We start from the raw sequence: 21,366 nt of genomic DNA, 5'->3' as shown, positions 1-21,366 counted from the left end.
TGACCGTGTGGGCGTGGCTTACCTGGACAGCGCAGCCCAACAGTAGCAGCAGAAGCTTCTTCATCTCCTCCATGCTCCTCCCTGCAGGTCAAAGGTCAGAAGCATCCTTCACATGCACGTCATATTCCACACGCGACCACACGCTGAACTGCTCTCATCACCCACACACCAAACAGTGTAGCACCTTTTGTGCAAAGCTGTACTTGAACAACCACAATTATCTGACAATGTGGCAAGACGTAAAATAATGAATAGGAATATATATAATCATTATATAATCTTATAATTTAATATTATGAGAAATATTATACTTCTTGTGTACATTCAAGATGTTTTCATTTGCTGTCACAGGTAGACCAATTGTTTTCCAATTATACAGCATCCTGTAGTCCTGAAGGTCCTGACGGTCGGGACCAGGACCTGTACTACATCCCCAGCCCATCATCAGTGGCTCAGTGGGCGCGCTCCACTGGACATGGGACAGACCTGCAGGGGGCGCTCTCTCATGCCATTGTTCTGTTTCTTTTCTTTTTTTGTTTTAATCCAAATCGTCCCCCTGAACGTCAAGTTTCCGGTTTGCCGCTCCTTCTGCCACCTGAGTCAATATCCTACCCAAGTCTCACAGAAGTGTACCGCACGTAATTATCAGAAACCTGTTCCAGACAAAAGAGGCAATACATAACATTGTCCTGGATATGGGAGACTAAAGCCATTTAGTGTCATTTAGTCAGTGTAAGAACAAACAGTTGATGGCAGAAAAAGGAACCCACACGTGTGTGTTTGTGGTTTTCTGCCCAGGAGTCTTGGACTAACACTCTGGGGAGAGCTCGAGGGAGTCGTCATGGAGACGACTGCCCTGCCCTGCCCAGCAGTGTACCCATTCATAGAAAGGAAAGGGGCAGCTCTGTGCAACAAAGGCGAACCACTCTCACCCCACATCCAACCCCCCGCCCACTCTCACCACCCCCGCCCCGCCCACTCTCACCACCCCCGCCCACTAAAACTGCCCAGGACACAGAAGAACAGACCAACGTCACTCTGATTTGATTTGCATGCGTCAGCATGTATAACCTTTCTGCGCTCACAAAACTAACACACATTTCCTTATGGATGCATATACAGGCTCATCTTTAACTTAACTCATTACTGCGCACTTTCACCATAGGAAATGCACTTTACTATGCTGCACAAAACAAAACACCACAACTCGCTGAGCGACAGAGCGAGCTGCCTGCCTTTTACATCACACCTCAGATTGTTCTGATAATCCGTTTCAGGAAAGAACTGCCAAGAAGTGCGATAAAGGTTATTTTGATCCTTCATGCAAAACCCGCCCGCGCCGGCGTATCCGGAAGAGACTGCACGGACAACACGCCGGGCACACGGCACGAGTCAGCCTGCACATCCAAGCCCTGCTGTAGAACTACACCACAGAGGCCCTCATGGCACTGTAGCCCGGGCCCCGGGCCCCTGCTGGGTAGGGGTTGTGGAGGGCAGTGCCCAGGTGTATGAAGCCAGGCACATGCTGGTCATACAATTCATTTTAAAAATGACATTAGCGATGTCTAGCTTTAAAACGCAGAAAGATTGAACAAAGATTATCCAGCAAATATTTGGTAAGCAAAAATGACCAATATTAAATCCACATTTGCAGAATAACATAAGGCATCTGATGACATTGCTACGGAAAATCCTGTAATCTGAGGTGGCCCTCTGTGTTAAACCACTGTGGCTGTCAACAGCTGGCGATAAACTCTGCACACTCTCCCAGTCTCTGTCTGGACCACGTCCTGTTGGAGGCACAGCATGTCAGCAGCAGGGCGTGCAATCAGCACACGGGCCCGGTTGGGCCTCACCCGGCTTTCCTGCTTCCTCCAGGCCTGAACCGTGTGCTCCTTTCCTGCAGAGAGGTGGCCGGCCCAACCCAGGCCCGTGGGTAAGAGCTTGTTCACCAGCCCTGGACTTCCAGAGGGAGGCAGTGAGCGGGAAACAAAGAACGAGGCTTTTGACCTTGGAACAAGGACTCTCTGCACTTCTGGTATCTTGTAGGAATGTTTCACAGACAAAAAAAAAAGACTTATTGCTCCAGCTTAAACAGCAGGAGTGACCTGGAAGCAATTGTAAGCCCCTCTCCCCGAAACCTGGAAAAAGAAGGAATGAAGGAACATAGATGAGCGATAGAGAAGTAGTTCCACTACCTGACAAAGGATCCTTGGCGATGATCAGCACATTGGGCAGATTCATCACGATGAGAACCCGGAGAGTTTCCTGTGCAGACAGAGAGAGACACATTACCTTCAAACTCAAAATAAGGGCGTTATTTGATCTGCTAGATACGTTCTCGCACTGCCCAGGCACAAGTTCCATCAGGGTATTTGGAATGAAGCCCGAGTGTGCCAGGGTGGTGCAGGATTGGGCTGGCCTGGGCGGCCCGTGGCAGCTGACCGGGCCTCACAAACACAGGCTAAGGTCGCGGAGCAGGGCCGGCACAACGGTTCGAGCGGAAAAAAATATGTCCCGGCCTGACGGAGAGAGAGAGAGAGGGGAAGCCCTGCTGGAAACGACCTGGGGTGGGGTGGTCTTCATGAACAGCGGAGTCGCACGGCTCTGGCCTGGGGTGGCGGAAAACAGGATGGGCTGGGCTGTGGTCGCAGCACGAATGAGCCGGGAATAACGTAAGACTCACGTACGCAAGGCTTTGGGCAGAGGTCTCACTGCTGCAGAATACCAACGCTTCTCCTTACAGAAGAATGCGGTGGTGCTCTCGTATGTGTGCGTGTGCCCCGGTGAACCTGACCTCTGGGACAATGGCCGCCGTGGCAACCAAGCCGAGCAGACATTGTACACAACAGGCAAGACCTAACAGGCTTATATAACCCAACCCACCATTCTGACGTACACAGAGGGATCAGGGCAGGTGTATTAGCACCAAGTTGTGGAAAGCAGTTGTAGAAAATACAGTTGTAGTTGCACAGAATCTCATAATCACCATATACAGCACGAGGATCTGGTACCATGCAGGTAATGGTGGAACGTGTTTTCCACTCCAAAGATCAGCCTAAAAAGCAGCATTCAGTCAGATATACAATTCAAGCAGAACACAGAGTGGTAATGCAGGTAGCGTTACACAGAGGATATAGGACTGTGGATGCCAGGTAAGCAATATTGGCAGCTAAGACTGTACCGCTCTCTGGAGGGTTTCAGTCGCTGAAGCAGCACCTGGTTTACACGGTGGTTCAGGTGTTCCCTCGGGCACAGGTGACCTAGATGGGTTCAGGTGCTTTAGAACATGACCTACATGACCTAGATACAGTACCACATTTGCAATAGCTTGACAGTTTCATCCAAGATCACTACACTGTGTACATCAAACTACTCACTCACTATTACTCACCAGTGTAAATATATCTTACGAGTATCTTCTTTTAAAGAGGAAGATGTAACACACATACACACACACACACACAGGTGAGGGAGATGTAGAGAACACCTACAAAATTCCTTCTCATTCACTCCAGGAAGGAACAGGCCAGGTCTCACATTACATCTCACCTAGATTGCTTGTACTTCTTGAGAACACTAAAGGAGGTTTGACATGCGAGCTGAACCTCTCAGCAACTTCTACAGGGGCATCGTCCACAGCAACATCACAGCCTGGTGTGGGACCTGCCCTGCACAGGACTGCTAGGTTCTCCAGAGGATGGTGAAGACTCTGAGCCATCACAGGAGCTGCACCATTTACCACACTATGGTCTTCAGAAGAGCACGCACTGAGGACATAATTCGCCCCCACATGGTCTCTTCACACTGCTACCATCAGAGACAATGTGGGAGTCTGAAATCAGGGAGCACTAGACCATATAGTTTCTATACACAGGCCTTGTTAACAAAACCAACTGACCCTCTGTCCAAGTATCATGCATCACGATTGGCTCCGGCCCTCCTGTCAGTCATGTTCACGCGTTTGTATTGTTGTCTGTGGGTTAATGATCTTAAATGCATTTTAGCAGTGTCTCATTTTGGTTTGTCACCATCTCATTCATTCATGTCGTTTGTGTTCTGTCTGGCATTCGAGATCATTGTATATGGTTGGCGTGTCTTTTGGGATTGTGAATATATATACATATATTGGCTAACCAAAAGTCGTGGTTCCTCGGATATTTGTAACGTTGTGTGTGTGTTAGTTTGGCTGTTAAGCTTTCTACTGAATGTACTCACGTTTCTCTTTGGTTCCGAGTGTGCCTCATTTGTTAGTTTATATCCATTGATGTGTGTTCGTTCGCGCTAGTCTATGTATCTACATTCATAGTGGTTTTGTCAAGTCTTTTAGTTCGTAGCTCTGTATTGATATTATTTCTTTTATTTCTTCCCGTTGGTTCATTCTACATCATGCCACTCCGTTCCCCCGTTGTCTGTATGTTCTCTCTTAAGTTCCGTGATGCTGTCAATGTTAACTGTGAAATCCCCATCGATAAAAGCAGTTCTCCTCTGTGTGTGTGTGTGTGTGTGTGTGTGTGTGTCCACCCCCAACTACACAGCGCATGTGGTGTTACATCACACAACACAAAAGCTGCACTGTTCATAAGATACTTTTTCTTCAGATTTGTTTTTGCACAATATTTATCTTACTGCTCTTAAGTCTGTCCCTACATTTCAATGAGCACTTTACCTTCATTAATCCACTCTCCGATGTCTTTTATAATCTCCCTTCCATATATATACATAATATATTCTCATATGTACGTAATATACTATCGTTTCTTAACAATACTTTATTTTCTGCAGGTTTTTTTGCATTTTCATATTCTTTTCTTGGTTGGAACAGAAGGGAATACAGAACCAGAACTTCACTACTATGACTGCTGACTATCTGAATTTTGAAGTCCAGAAAGCTCTAAAGCGAAATGAAAGAAGAATGCTCTAAAGCAAAGTGCATCCGTGCTGGGCCATGTCTATTAATGTTATCAAGTCAAAATGAACACCCTCAATATGAGCAGAATGTTATCAGACCTCTCTTCTAAAACAGGAAAACAGCTGAATAATGCTAAACTGGAACACACACACACACACACACACACACACACACACACACACACAAGCTCAGTATGTATTGAAGACCTGGTGCTCTGGGGCCAGGCCGGAGCTTTCTTCAAACATCACCTCAATTCCCTGCAGACCCCCAGCTGACAGCTCAATCTGCCCGCCGGAGGAGCGAGTTCCCCTGGAGGCCTTTGTGTAGCTGGGCTGACAGGGACCACCTCTCTCTCTCTCTGATTACAACAGAGGCTCTGCAGCTGGGGCCCGGATCAGGCCATGGGGCTTTTGTCACTTAGGGCCCTCTGAACACTCGTTTGTCACTGGTGTCATGAGCACACGCTCTCTCCCTCTCTCTCTCTCTCTCCCTCTCCCTCTGTTCATACACACCGTTTTATTATAATGCACAATGCATATGCACATAATGTACATTAAGGAACAGAGTAGCACATGATGGCACAATGTACAAAAGCAATAATAAAATCAATCAAATCAATCAGAACGGCACACTGAACACTGTACACACAGCCTGAGTAATATAGGACGTGTGTGTATCGTGCATCTCATCCTGGTATGGATGATGAAATGGACAGACTGCGCTCTACACTACAAGACTGTAAATACACACAAGTCCAAGTAAACAAGCTGTATGCAAAAGCAAAAGAATCAGATCCCTTTAAACATGGCTAATAATGCGTCTGGCTTATGTGTTTTACACTGAAGAGCGTGTACCTAGAAACTCAGCACATGGCTCAGTTCTTATCACTGAAGATGTACAGGGTGTTAGGGTCCAAGTCCCAGCTGTGCTGTGTGCTGCTGGAGATACATGTAAATACTGTTGGCTGCAACTCCATGTGTTTTTCAAACACACCACTGTCTTATATGCCTTCATGAAGTCATGTGTGTGGAAATAATTTCATTAATTGCTTGCAAACCAACTGTAATCCTGTCTGTCTTTGGTTCTGAATCATTGGTCTGAGACGGTTTCTTAGGTGACCACACACCAAGAGGCTCTCTGAGACCGTACACCTGTTAATGGTGTTACCTGCCTGCTGGAAGCTTGTGGCGGTGTAGTCTGAGGACACACACACACACACACACACACACACACACACACACACACACACACACACACACACACACACACACACACACACACAGAGCGAGAGAGAAGAGCAGCACACAGCTCGAGAGCTGGACCGGCAGAACTGGGCTGATATCGTTGTACAGAGTTGAGCTCACAGCACTCTCCTGCTCCCTGAGAGGACTTAAGTGCTACCTACACTGGGCAGACTCATGCTTGGCCCTGAGCCAGAGTGCGAGGCTTTTGTGTTACCTGGCATCAAGTTACAGCTAACGGCTGAGGCCGCACGGCACTGAGGGGGATCAGCCATCACCTGTATGGCTTCCGTGGCCATGGCGGCTGAAGCGGTACCAGAATCACAGCTTACTTTACCGGCCTGCGTGTATAGACACACAGTCCGACCCAAATGAACAAAGAGCTTCTGTAAATTGAATATTAGCACACAGACAGATACGCCTTACTAGGGTAAACACAGTGTAAATTTGACCTTAAACTGCAAATCTAGAAGTCGGTTAGCGCAACACACACACACACAGGCACACACGTTCTTACTTAATCATTAATGAGCAAAGATCCATTTCTCAACGGCAATGAGATGTAAGTGGAGCTTAAGGACCACTCCTACTATCTCTCTATGAAAACCCACATCAAAAAGTGCCCGTGAAGTTACCTGCCAAGCAGGGAAATACCTCAACCCTGGACACAATAGCGCTGCCAGACGAGATTAATGGTATGACGGGAGGAATGCTGTGCTTGGCTGCCCTCCTCTACCTGTCCAGCACGGGGTCATGACATTCCAACAGCACTTCCCACATGTTCATTTCTTTTTTTTTTCTTTCCTTTCAGGAAAATGGAGAGAGTGAGGAGCCATGTCACATCTCAGACCTCTAAACACATCATGGCAGTGGCTATGAGGACAGGGCGTACTGACAGGGCTTCGACATGCTATGCTATTGGACGATTTCATCAGGTTGCTGGAAAAATTCCCCCGGTGGCCAATAAAACTGATAAAGCACACTCCACAAGGGTCGAGAGCTGCGGCTGCAATTCGAGCACTGCCACCTGTCCGTCTGTGGGACCTCTCAGATTATTTGACGTGGGAGTTCGGCCCCTCTCCCCACTCACCCAATCACCTGCTGCCATTACGGTAGCAGGGTCAAAAACAGTAATGTTAGCCTTACAAGGATCTGACCATCAGAACATATTTTGTCTCTACAAGAGACAAACTAAAGCATCTTACTTGAACTTCTTCAATGTACTTGGACAAAGAAACGTGATGCTAACAGCAGAAGGCGGCAGGTTTTTCTCCATACCGTGGGTGGATAGAGGACCTTGTGTACCTTGTCAGCCATGAAAGGGGAGCTGCAAAGGGGAATCCCAGAGGAGAGATTTGAGAGGAGCGCTCAGTCGGGAGGCTACGGCCCCTCCTTCCCCACTGTGAGACTACAGCTAGCACAACATCAAGCCCAGATCAGCAGAGTGGATCGCACGTTGCCCTCGGGTCAGCAGCACCGCACGCACACTTTGGGCTGTGGTGGCGGCCGACCTACAGGCCCTTGTCAGAGATCAGCTCACTCTGCGGATTTAAAACGCCACAGCAGACTGCTATACCTGCTTCCAAACTCCGAGAGGCTAAGAAAATAAGCTAAACAGCCATAAATTCCACAATAAATCAAAAAATTTTTCCTGCCTCTGAGGAAAATTCCTTTCCTGCCTTCGTCATCTGTGATGTCATTCGTTTGAATCTGAAGTGAATATGTGGAATAACCGAGAAGGGAACTCAAAAACACACTGACTGTAGATGCGCTTATGGAAAAGAGGGTGTAGGATACCAGGCCAGGATAAAAGCTTTGCTATGTACAAGGTTCTGTGTGTTCCACTCTCAGACTGTGGCTCTCCATGGGGAGTAAGTGGGGACGCGGGTCACTGCTGGGGAAGAGCGTCCACACTGTAGTCTACACCGTACTTTACATACTAAGCCCCACCCTCTAGCATGGTGTCAGAGACCTATTTGCTTACTTAGGTGAGCAAAACAACAAAACAAACCTTATGTACAGCACATGAAGCGTCAATACTCAGTCCATGAAATGTCATCATATGCTGGAACGTTTATCTTTCAGAATAACTCGCAAATAAAAATATAAATATTCACCGTTTGAACTTGAGTGAAAAGCAACATGTATGAGCATGGACAACAGTGGCAAATGACGTACACAGGGAGTGAAAAACACCAGGACTTGGTGAGATAACCTTGATTAGTTGGGTTTAAATAGCTTTATTGTTTTGAATGTTTTAATAAAAGTAGAGGATATCCCTGACCTAAATGCTAATTAACTAGGGTAACATTAAAAAATACCTCTGATTAACTGGTTGACTTGCCCAGTTGTGGAAATGTGTGAATATATAATGCATTCAAATTACCCAAAGCAAAGAGAAATGTTAAGCAAAAAGCTAACAAAGCGAAACTAACAAATTTACCACCCAGAAGCATTACATAGAAACTGCCAATCTAACAGGGAAACATTAACATTATTACCTAATTACGAAACAATGTGTCACACTTTTAAAATGTATTCTGAATGTACTCAGTATGTTAATTGTTTTATACAATTTATTACTGAACATTTAGGTCTGGAAAGCTACTGAATAGATAGAAAATACACAAAGTACCTCACCCAACATCTCATTGATCTCCTACATAATCAATGACTTCCGCATGGGGGATGTGAAAAACGAACACCATAAACCACTGGCTTATTGGAGCCGGAGCCATTCACCCACATCAGGGTTGCATACGTGAAACAGGTCTGAGCAGAATCAAAATCTTTTCCTGCTTACATGTCTAACTAGGCAGGCAAAAAGGTGAGGTCAGTTGTGCATGTTCAGATATAAGTAATGAGGTCATTGGAGCATATGGTCCCGATAAGGACCTCCGCACTACAGTGACCCATAGCGGAAGGAAACCCAAGGCTGGCTTCATTGAGCGGTAATACTTGACATGCCTGATCAATGTTCACAACCACCCTCACATCGCACAACCGCCTGCACCGGTCGACCCGTCACAATCACAGAGGAGCCGTCACATCTGGGTAAGGGCCGCCGAGCCCATTTCACCAACGACTGTGGCCCCGTCTCAGTGATGGACACAGACAGTCCTGCTGAGTTCCCACCACATGGTCCATCATGGTTTACGCACATACAGCAGAGAGACCACAGCTGGGGAAAGATGAGTCCAACTGTTTCAGCCAGGCCATGAAGAGACCTCCAAACACTGTAAATACTCAACAACAGAAACAGACCTCACAAAAAACAAAAACATAAATCGGGGAAAAAAAAAACACTGATCACAGCATGCAGGATAGAAGTAAGCAAACACTGAGATGCACAAAGAGGGGTTGCAGCCATGTGACACGGAACTGATGACACCACTTCCTGTCACATGGGCTCATTCAGAGCTGGTGCTGCTTTTGCTCAATCTCTTTATTATGTGCCATAGACAGAAATGGCAGTAAATCATGTTAAAAGCTAAAGCCAGATAAGGTTTTTGGAGTTGTGAAAAAATGCAGTTTTAACAGCGTAGAAATTCTCACGGGCCTTCTTATCCGACAAATGAACAGGTCTGGGAGTGTTGGAGACATGTAGGAGGTTCAAGAATAAAAAAATAATAAACTTCACAGGGAGAAACTGTCTGACAGCATTTGAAGTACCGTGATTCCACAGGAGATGTGTAGCTGCTATGGTTTCATGAAGCAAGCTCATACCAGCACGCACAAAAAGGCTCTGGCAAAGCGAAAGAAAACAAACAACCCAACAAAAACATCTTAAGAGCGAGGGCTCGTTTGTAACGGGTAGAAAGACAATAACTTTTACAGACCGTTGATGCAGTGAACAGGAGAAAAAGAGACGGAGAGAGACAAAGAGACACACGGACAGAAACTGAGACAGAGGACTCTGAGAGGGTCATTCCAGAATCTGCAGCAACCCCCTCTGCCACTTTCTATTGAACCAGAGAGCGGACACCTTTTCTCCTGCCCCCCCCCCCCCCCCCCCCCCCCCAAGAATCTCCATTGAATACAACCCACCCCCGGATGAGGCTATGAGACTAGGCTGAGAGAGAGAGAGAGAGACGGACCCTGCTCTGCACTGTGTACATGCCTACGTAAATGCCACCTTCTCTGTGTGCGTGGGGGAAGGGGGGGGTGCTTCTCCAAACAGGCAGACTACAGAGGCTCCTTGCCTTTCTTGGAGCCAATCTTGGCTTTAGGGGGTTAACTCATTATTTCAATCATTTACTTTAAAAGAGTGGTTGATCTTTGGAACATACTCTGTTCAGAAGAAACAGATGCCCATTAAAAGACGGTGAAACCACACTAAAGGCTACAACTGCTCCACATGGCTGTTAAAAACACAGGAACCTTTGGCTTCAGTAATGCGACACAGACGGTTACTGACGTGAACCTCACAATTCAGGCCATTGAAATGCTGCTGTACCATTAAAACAACAGACGCCGTACTGACTCAGTTCTACCTACTAACAACGTCACAACATGAATCAGTTAGTGAGTTCTGCACATCTTAAGATGGGCTCCACAGTCTGCTTACTCTTTCATCAGGCACAACAATACGAATGCTGGTGAAAATCAGCTCTATCCTAATATATTGGGGTATGAAATGACTCCAAGTCGGATATAAAGCCTGATTATATTTTAACTTCAGAGGACAGTGGTAACACTGCAGCTGTTGATGACCATCCATCACTCATATGACCGTCCATCACTGAGTTACCATTCCAGCACTCATATATCACCACAGTCTATACTACAAACATGCCAAATTTGGGTCCGTATTTGTAATGTATTCTGTTACCTAAAGAGAGAAGCAGTCGTTTGTCATGCTGATGGAATGGTTGCAGGTTACTAGAGGCGTGTGCACAAAGCCTACGCTAGTTTCATTCCCACGTGTGTTCAAGCATGTGCACATGCACCAAACGGTTCCAGTAGTGCTGATCCGAGACCTGACGCCGGGCCAGCCCTCGTGTCAGTGCAGGTTAAGTAGCGCCGTGCTGGTGCACGCTCTGCAGGCGTGCTCCGCTGCGAGGGTCCGTGCCTCTGGTTCAGGGAGTTCCAGGAAAGGGAGGACACAGGACTCACGGGGCATGCCGGGGTAGACAGAGGAGCAACGTGGAGTATAAACAGGTCGTCGGGGTGGAGGGAGGAGGCCGGGTTTTGGGTTTCCCACAGCAGCACTTCCCAGTGCCCTGTGCTGAAGGTGAACTCTCAGCCATGCCTTACCAAGATAATGAAAGTGGAAGTCAAAAGAGAGTGAGCACGAGACCCTGCGAGACTGAGACAGAGTGGAGATATCTGGAGTCAGAAGGATTAAATAGAGAAGAGACGGCAAGAAGAAGGGAGAGAAAAGAGAAAGAAAACATAGCAGATAGGAAGCAAAAAACCACCATGGGTCTGGTTGCAGTTTCCAGAGCTCCACAGGTGTGCGGCGGTGGAGAGAGAACAGCCCTCTGAGAGCAGGCACACCAAACACCACCTCCATACTCCACCTCCACCACCTCCATACTCCACCTCCATCCCCTTCATACTCCACCTCCACCCCCTTAAAGGAATACTCCACCTCCACCCCCTTAAAGGAATACTCCAGCTTTTAACCCACCGATTCTCCATCCACCATGTCTGCATTATGATGAGCAAAGAGATTAATGTTAAGATGAACAGCTGACGTGTGTTTTTTTTCCTGTTCTTGTCTACGCCTGTGAACATTTTGATGATTGTCCATGGTAATCCCTCAGATGCTATAGATGCAAAAGGAGTTTTTCTTTTGGTTTCTGGGACAGGCAACTCCAAACTGAGCCATGCTGTCCACTACTTCCATAATCATGACAGCGTGCTTATCCAGCCAATAGAAGGACACTGCTGCTTATGCTAAAGCTGCTTTAATCAGTGTCACAGTTCTCATCAAGTTCCTCCAGACAGATCTACTCCACCTCATGCCCTCACTGCCATGGTACCTCTTCTCCAAACCCCCACCTCCCCCACCCCCACCTCCCCCTAATTAACAGTTGCATTTAAATCTGTAGTTGTTAAAAGCCCAGAGGGGCCAACATACTCCCTACGCACATAAGCGAAGACATGTTAAAGCGATTGAACCGAAGTGAAGGTTTTCTTCAAATAAATCACTTTAAGCAACAAGATATGCCCAACATATACTTTTCAAACCCGCTGCCAGTTTAAGTCTAAACATAACTAAGTGCTGGTTAAGTAGGAGCTTCTGCTGGGTGCTGCCGTGTGCAGACAGCCGTGCTGTGGTCTGATGATTCTGACCTAGAAGATCCACATCTCAAGCCACATCTCCCCTAATGAAGTCTGGAGAGGAATGATCTTACAATGGTGTAGTCCACTTTCTCTGCCTCCCTCTCTCTCTCAACAATAAGCAGGGAGGATCCACCATGACACCCCTCCCCCGCTGGAGGCCCTTTGTCCCTGCTGCCTACACCTCTCTCTCTCTCTCTCTCTCTCTCTCTCTCTCTCTCTCTCTCTCGGGACGTTTTCTGGTGGTTTAGCATGGACTCATTTGGGAGCTAATCAAATTTTTTGGGTGGGGGGGGTCATAGACCCCCAGTCTACGAACAAGACTGATGCAGACTGGCCTCCAACATACAGCACGGTGGAGCAGCGCATGGCCCATCCGTATAAAGGGCGGTGCATAACCACAATCCCTTGATAAATCGGGGCTAGTGCTCATTGGTATGGATACCATACCTAAATCCAGGTCTTAATCCAGGCTATAATGAAAGAATTAATCATTTCACACATTCACCTAACCACCTCCTTCAGCAAAGCTCAAAAATCATAGACAGAAATTCTTTGACCTTTATGCCACCAACATGCCATGGTAGCGTTAAGGAAGAAGACAAATGTTTAATTCAGATGTGATGTTCAGGTTTACCTGTCTAGACCTAGTCGAGTGTGTGCTGAAATATCTGCATGCTACTATAAGGTGTTTGTACTATAAGGAGTGGAGTTTCAGTACCTGTTTAACAGACATATCACCATCAGTCTGCATGCAAACGCTGCACACTCAAGTTGTGAACGTGTGTTCACATGACCCGAGCATGAAATATACTCATATTAAAGACTTCACCTAGTATTAAATGACAGACTCATAAGATACATCACATACATTTCCAGCATGAATCTCTCTCCCCCACACACACACGCACGCATGCACGCCTTCTGACTCATAGTGAATTACAACTGAAGATCTGAACCAGTACTATGCAAGTTAGCTCTGCTTAGTAACGAACTGCCGTCTGATTCATGGTCTAAATTAGGATCTCATGGTGCCATTATCCCTGCTCACATTTGTCTGACAAAACCATGAAAGAGCAGCCTTCACACAGCCCTTATCTCCCAGGCCTCCTGGGCCCATCCCAGTAATTAATAGCTTTGTGGGATGGGTTTGCATGGTCCAAAGGTAACCCCTAGTTTCTGGCTGTGAAGACAGAATGCATTGGCTCTATATGTGTCACAGACATGTTCCTGCCTTGATAAATGTATCCAGGCTGGAGCTTGCCGCCAAAATAAAAGTCATCGGCAGCAGAGCCATAAGGTACACGTCAATTGCTTATACATGGAAGGTCAAGCCCACACACATCATACTGCATGAATCCTAAAGATTTAATGTATTATAATTGAATAAATAAAGAAAAGAAGCAGTGAGAAATGGAAGTTAATATTCAGAAATCACTACCTGCCAAACACAAAATAGTGTTATTGTGACCTGAGGCTGTGTCACTAGTTTGGAACATCTTCATTTATCTGATACCTCTTCAAGGTTCATCTAACATCACAGAATTAGCCTGTAAACTGACTGATTTGTTTATGTACGGGTAATTTGAAAGTAAATACAGATTCTGTAATACGATGCATTTTCGTTATATAATTAAGACATTCAGACAAACATTCAGTAGGGTGGCATGTTCTGGTAGTAGTTTCAGTCCAACAGTTCACTGATGACAAAAGGTGTGGTTTATTCGTGTAATATTTGAATAGACAAGATCCCTTACAAGTGCTCCATACAAAAGATGAGAACACAGTTGCACAGATTGTGTGCATTCAATGCTATTCGGCATCAAAAGTAGAGCTACAGTATTTCAACAGAGGGCGAGTAAAAGATAAATCGTATCAGGACTGAATGAGACAGTGAGGAAATGAAAGCAGACCATAATCAAAAGTGAGAGCGCTAATGTGTAACAAAATTTAAAGGTTTCCGTTGATTGCTGCCCGGATATCCTCAAATCATCACTTAACAAAACACTTATTCATCAAATTACACGTGCCCTTCCCCCCCCCCAGAACCTGCACACAAGGAGTGTAATTACCATAAGCTAAGGCATCACATCTGTTCACGATCGGGAGAGTGCTGACCCACATGAGACCCCCAGATGTTGCCTTGCCAAAATTTCCTGCTCAACCGTGTCTCACTTAACACTTGATCTTTAAGACCGCCAGGGGCAAGAAAAGACCATGCGAATATGCTAAACTTCAGAAATACTTCAGAATCTAATATGTATTCAGAATTCAGTATAAAGGACTAAACTGACTAAAGTGGTTCTTGTTGAATGAGTCTGAGCAGTTAGCCTTAGGACAGTGCCAACACAGAGAGGATCTATGTTAAGACTTGCTGGACTGTTTGCTTCAGGGTGTATTTACCACAACAGAGTAAATTGACATAAGCATACACACAAATACACACTCTCTGTAATGCAGGATGAAGGACCACAGTATGGAACCATTACAAAACAAGAAACACTCTAATGGTCCGATCCTGAATCTGTGCCATTTAAACCATGCTGTGGAAGAGTATGTTCTAAAAAAGGTCAGAGTGTTGTGTGTGTGCTACAGAGTTTCTGTCAATGAGGCCACCACAGTCCTGCACACTTAAAACAAATCTACAGAAAAGTATAAAACACTTTGAATGTTTTGGCAGTACTATATCTACTGATATGTACTTAAATCTATCATTTAAGTGTTTTTTTTTTTTTAAAGCATGTGTAAAAGACAACATTTAACAAAACATGTGTGTAATTATATGTAGGAATACATGCAAACATGCTTCTCATGTTTTGTATTATGCATAACGTGTGTGTATGTGTGTGTGTGTGTGTGTGTGTGTGTGGCAGTTGTGAAAGTTGGGAAACGGTAGAGTTAGGAAAGGAATGCAGTTGGAGACAGGTCAGCCATGAGATAGAGTTTCAAACCAGGCAAACGGATCCATCAAGCTGGAGGGCCTGCCTGGAACCAGCTAAATGCTGCTGGCATATACACCCATATCAACCACAAAATTATACTGGCTTCCTAAAAAAAATAAAAAAAGTTATCTGAAAGCGTACATTATGCTGCATGATGAAACCATCGCATAGGATCTAAACATAGAGTGAAAACGAGTTTCCTGTGCTCCCTCTCTTTATGCCATCACTCCAGTTGCTATCGTTAAGGTCATTACCAATCCAATAAAACTTCCAGGAATCTGTCTGCACACAGCAGCTGCCACACCACACAACCAAGTACCCACACAGAGATGCGTTTGGAGATATATTTTCACAATATGCTGTAGCGAGTGAGCTGGAAGTGACGTGCTGTAGCTACAGGTAGCGCAGCGGAGAGGTTACCTGGTAGTAGCTTTTGATGTGTCTCAGAACAGTGCTGAGGTTCTGGATTCTGAGACCGACGTCGTTGTTAACCTGCTTGTTCACCCGATGGTTGGTGGGACTGGGGTCTCTGTTGGAAAGAGTTAACCAATTAACACACAATACCAATTTGCTATAAACTTCCAAGATTGTATTGCAAAATGATTTTGCACCATGATGAATTTCATGTTCTGTGTGCTTCATATATACCATTATCACAAGAGATAACAAATTAAAAGTAACTATTTTAAATTACATAAGCTAAAAGCTACTGACCACAGCTATTGACCCAGGTCATGAGTGTGTGTGGTTGGGCAGGCCCAAAGCAGCCTGGGGTGTGCAGGGTGAGCACGTGGGTGCACGTGGGCACACGCATCACCGGAGTGCCCACAACACCCGTATTTGTCCTTTGCTCATTTCCATTTGCTTTGTGAACGCAGCATGCAAATTTGGTCAGGCTGGCTCATGTGAAAGAACCCCAGTAAAGAGCAGGGGACCGTTTCTCAACATCAGGGTCCTGTTGGAATAGTTTGTGTCTAGTCCTTACGCCAGGACAACTATGCGATTCCCCCTTGGAGCCGTTTTTTAAAAAAGAGAGCCATAGATACTGAAAGTGACAAGGGGGTTGGGAAAAACAAGGGTTTGCTTGGAGAGCTATGTGGTGAGTGGGTAGAGTGTACACAAAGGGCATCTGCCAGATGGGATACGTTAGCATGACAGACTAACTAGGTATCCCTAGGTTTCCCCGTGTTATTATTTTATTGCATGATGTGTAAAAATCTTGACCTGTTCAATTGTACTCATCCTGACTCAAAATGTATTAATCAATTTGAAATAAGAAAACTGCAATTAAGCAATGTAAACTAAATTAATTTAGGCCAAAATTGAAACTGAATTATATTTCAAAGTATTGAAAAACAAACAGGTTTTTAAAAATAATCCACAGTAATAGCAGGGAACAGGAGGAACATGAATTTGGTAAGATCATCAGAAGCTTTTTTTGGTTTATGGTGAGAATTTGTCCAGCATTTGTAGAGACTTGTCACAGTAACAAAAGGCACAAGGACGTCACACACATCGCAGGACTGCTGTTGTACGACATGTCATCTTGAAGATGAGCAGGAGACAGAGGGCATGCACTGTCTGAGTAGAGCACGCGCGCACACACACACACACACACACACACACAAGCCACTTGCCACCCACTGCTCTCTCCCTCTCGTTCACACACACCACCCACTGCTCTCTCCCTCTCGTTCACACACACACACACACACACACACACACACACACACACACACACACACACACACTTTCTTTGAGTAATGGCTGTGTGTGAGCTTGCTCATTAATATAGGAATAGACTAGGCAGCATGAGAGAAAGTGGGTTAAAGGACACAGCAGTGGGGGGGGGGGGGGGGGGGCTGGGTTAGTCAGGGGGAGGCAGGGTTAGTCGGGGGCACTTCAGTTAGCACAGCTGGTCAGTGCACGAAGCCACAGAGAAACAGTGAGTGAAGGAGGCACAAACATGGAGGTGAGAAAGTGAGTCATATAACTACGACATCAAGGTTTAGCTACACAGATAAAAATCACACTTAACACACACATGAAGATTTCCACTGGCTTCACAAGCAAACAAATGTTTGAACATTGCATGTTAGAACCTTGGCTAGATGTCTTGCAACCAAAGCAATAAGCAATTTAGGCTTGAAAACATGGGCTGCTAACTAGCGGTTCTAACATTGGGGATTGGATGCATTTGCGGAGAGAAACGCACGTCCTTCAGCTATGTGACTGGCAGAATTGGATTTTTACTAAGCTTTTGTTCTGGTTTTTTTTTTGCACTGAGGGGTATGGGCAATCTGAGAGAAACGGGCAATTTTAGATTGCAAACACATGACATCGATATGAATTATATGACATATAGCAATAAATCTCACTGCAGATAAATTACCTGCTAACTTACAACTGCCCACAGTAAGAGAAAGGCACAGCAAGGCACTGAGGAAATGCTACGCCAATCTAACAGAGCACAAATCATAAAAGGCCCTCATGTGACATGGAGGGCACCTGTTTCCCCGTCTTTGCATGCATGCTGCCTCTGAGGTTAGAGCAGTACAAACTGAAACTGCTCAGCAGTCACGTTCAGTTGGGGGCAAAGTGTCGGACAAAATGTGTGCGCGGCATGTCTGGTCTACCAACATCTCTCTCAGCATCTCTTCCCCCACGGAGGCACCAACCTGCCTCCGTTAGCAGCAGGAGATCACCACCCGAGTGCAGATACAGCAAACAAAACAGCTTGAGGGCCCGTTAAAAGCTAAAGCCATGGATGAACCGAAGCATGAAAGCATGTACCTTGTCTGTGCACACCGTTATCAGCAGCAGATAGGATGTGGTTTTAGAAAGACAAGTCACAAAACGACTGCAAAAAAAAAAAAAACAGGCCCCACACACAGGCATACTAGGTTCCTGGAACCACTTACATGTGGGTCATGATCTTATGGAAGAAGACTCCATCTACCAACTCCATGAACATGGAAAGCTTGTTGTCAGAGTGAGAGGCAAGTGGCCCTAAAGTCTTCACCTGCACAAAGAAAGGGTGTCAGTTTAGTTCAAGTAAAACATAACATGTCTAAAACATAACATCTAGCTCTACATCCAATACATATTGATCAACACATCGAATCCAAATGTCTTCAAAGGCATATACAAGCAGTGTGTGTGTGGTCTCTGATCACGTCACGTTTTTACAAACAAACAGAGGACCCCGTTCAAGATAGTTCCTATACCCGTGATACAAGGCCAGTGCGTTAGTCTAGGTAGTGAATGATTACATTGAATCACAAAGGCCGGGGTGAGCTAGCGGTAGGGTGGTCAGCCAAACAGGACGCGGGGCCAGGGTAAGGGGGTCATGGGGAGATCCGCAGGGTGGCCAGTTCTCCTCCTTTAGGAGAACCACTGCCAGCTACACGCTGCATCACAGTGACTGGCCTGGAGGTACTGCTAGATACACGCTTTATAGGTATAATTCAGTATAATCACATGTTTGTTAATAAATCAAGTTATAAATAACTATTTAGGATTTACCTAAACCAAAGCACTATATTTAGAGAATTAATGTAATCAAAATCCACACACAAACATAATAAACATGTTTGTGTAAAAACGACACGAATATAGTGTCGATATGGGTCCTACATCAAGATTAACTGCAAAAATCACTACTCGAACCGCTTAGTGCTAAATCCTCTCTAATTTTGAGTTAAAACATTAAAAAACTCAACTCAGCAGGTGCCAGATCTTCGTATTCCACCTTATTTTTCAGAATCTGTTTTGACTTACCCAAGTGACCAGTGGGGAGTCCATGAAGTTCGACATTAGTTCAGACACTGTAATATCCATCTTTGAGGAACAGCAAGAAATCCCAAAAGCGCTTGAAAACTTAGTTTACTGCCCAAAAGTTCCGTCCAAACATCCCTGGACGTTACACCCTCCACATCGCTCCCTGGATCAGAACAATACCGCGCTGGGCACCCGGAATTAATCCAACGTTTAAAACAAGAAACATGGTAATGTTGGACGCTCCACAAGGTTATTTCTCCAAACTGTGTACGCCACACGTGAATATAAGGTACTTCCCACACACTTCACCGCGGCGTTGTTTGATGTTCGTCGGTAAACTTTCACGACATCGTTTCCTACTGAAGGATCAATGAGTGGTCTCGGACAAAGTAAACCAGACTCAATCCCACCCCTGCCAAAGACGGTACACTCATTTAGCAAGGCAAACTTGTGTGTGTTTCAACCTAATAACCAAAAGTGCAAAAAAAAAAAAAAAAACTTAGAACCTATAATAAAGAAAAAACTTATGGCCTGCAGTACTGCAAACGGTTAAAGTTCATCTCCACCCCATACTCCAAACGCTCGACTTGCGTTACTTCGTTGCCGAGCATTCAACCTGTGTTCGGCATGAATAGCTTGGCACAATGACACCCCAGCGAGCCAATCAGAACCCTGTCTGCACCTAGCCCGGGTGAACAAAGAGCCAATGAACGACTCCTGGGAGCTGGGCTTAATTCACAATGACGTAACCAACCGAATTGGACTGAGGACCTCAGAACCTCATTTTGCTTTACCACAATAACGTTTCAACTCAATAGCACCATCCGGTGTTGAATCTTTTACGTAATACAAATGATGTAATACAAAGTCTGGTAACTATCCTGCCAGATTACTAATTAAAAAACAACTGATTTTTTAATTGCTTTTGATTTCAATGTTTGCACAGAGAAAACAATAATGCACCAGAATCTGTAGCGGCGTATCATTGGTATTCTCAAACCAATTAGGATTATACATCTCAATAAATTAGAATATCATCAAAAAGTTAATTTATTTCAGTAATTTAGTACAAAAAGTAAATCGCATATATTATATAAATTCATGACAGAGTGATCTGTTTCACATGTTTATTTCTGTTAACATTGATGATTATAGCATACAGCCAATGAAAACCCAAAATCATTTTCTCAGAAAATTACAATATAAGACCAAGTGAAAAGATAATTTTAATTCAGAAATATTGGCCTACTGAAAAGTAGCAATGAACAGTAAATGCACTCAAAACTTTTTTGGGGCTACCTGATGATAACAGACTGACATGAAATGCGTGCCCAAAATTGTTTAGTGCATTGTGCATTTAAAAATGTTACACATTTAAGACCCTCCCTGTTTTGTTTCATATGAGATCCTCAAATGAAATGATCCTGTCTTTGTGTCTCCATCAAGCTCATTGGTGGACCTACTGGACTACATATGCCAGATCATTGACTGCTTTGTCAGTGGAGTAAAAATGGTCTTCAAAGCTCCTGCTTCCAGAAAAACATCATCCCAGAACAGGAAGACAAGGTGCCCTTCTGTGACTAAAGAGGAGGCAAACGATATCAACCAAATTTAACTTACGGAGATTTTCTTCATCAGTCTAGTCTGATAATGCTCACAGTCTGACTGAACCAAGTCTATCAGTACAGAACATCCTTTCTGCTTCTCATAACATACATAGAGCTGTGCATAAAAATGTTTTTGGATTTCTCCTGATGCTCCAGGAATCGTCAACCAAACAAGATGATTCACATGTTGAAGTTGTGGGTCTGTCATCACTCAGAGCATTGCCACATACAGTCCATCCAAGAATCAAGGTCAGCATTGGTCGTTGCACAAATGAAGTTATTGGCAAAGTTGTGGAGTTATACAGGAATTAAGTACTCTAGAATATCCAACTCTAGAAAATCTAGCTCCTCTAAATCGTCTCACATGCACACGTCAACAGGTTTGCATTCAGCTGTTCACATGATGGTAGTATTTGTATGGACAAAAAGAGTAGCAGCATTGAAAATGGTGCTGTTAATATTATGGGATCAGTTGTTGATTTTCTGGACAGACATGTTGAGCCTATGTATTCAGAAATGACTGATGCAAAAAGTAGCTATTCAAGAAGTAATATTCAGCTAAGGTCACTTCATGCCATTTCGGACACCTCAGTTGC

The 21,366-nt window shown here is 44.9% G+C and overlaps 1 protein-coding gene across 1 annotated transcript in view; it reads right to left on the bottom strand.

The window, feature by feature from the left end:
* ccdc88c (coiled-coil domain containing 88C) overlaps positions 1–19,817 on the bottom strand; it is a 46,817-nt gene extending 27,000 nt beyond the window's left edge. The window contains exons 1-5 of the mRNA XM_076979227.1: positions 19,164–19,817; positions 18,305–18,405; positions 15,804–15,912; positions 2,199–2,268; positions 23–81 (exon numbers count right to left, since the gene is read on the bottom strand). Of these exons, the coding sequence (XP_076835342.1) occupies positions 23–81; positions 2,199–2,268; positions 15,804–15,912; positions 18,305–18,405; positions 19,164–19,223 (399 nt within the window). The 5' untranslated portion in view covers positions 19,224–19,817. The remainder of the gene's footprint in view (positions 1–22; positions 82–2,198; positions 2,269–15,803; positions 15,913–18,304; positions 18,406–19,163) is intronic.
* Positions 19,818–21,366: the final 1,549 nt, after the last annotated feature.

The sequence above is a fragment of the Brachyhypopomus gauderio genome, chromosome 17 (genome assembly GCF_052324685.1).
Source record: "Brachyhypopomus gauderio isolate BG-103 chromosome 17, BGAUD_0.2, whole genome shotgun sequence".
In the NCBI taxonomy this organism is placed as follows: Eukaryota; Metazoa; Chordata; class Actinopteri; order Gymnotiformes; family Hypopomidae; genus Brachyhypopomus; species Brachyhypopomus gauderio.
The sequence above is the reverse complement of the archived record's forward strand: the minus strand, read 5'-3'. Positions and strand labels throughout refer to the sequence as shown.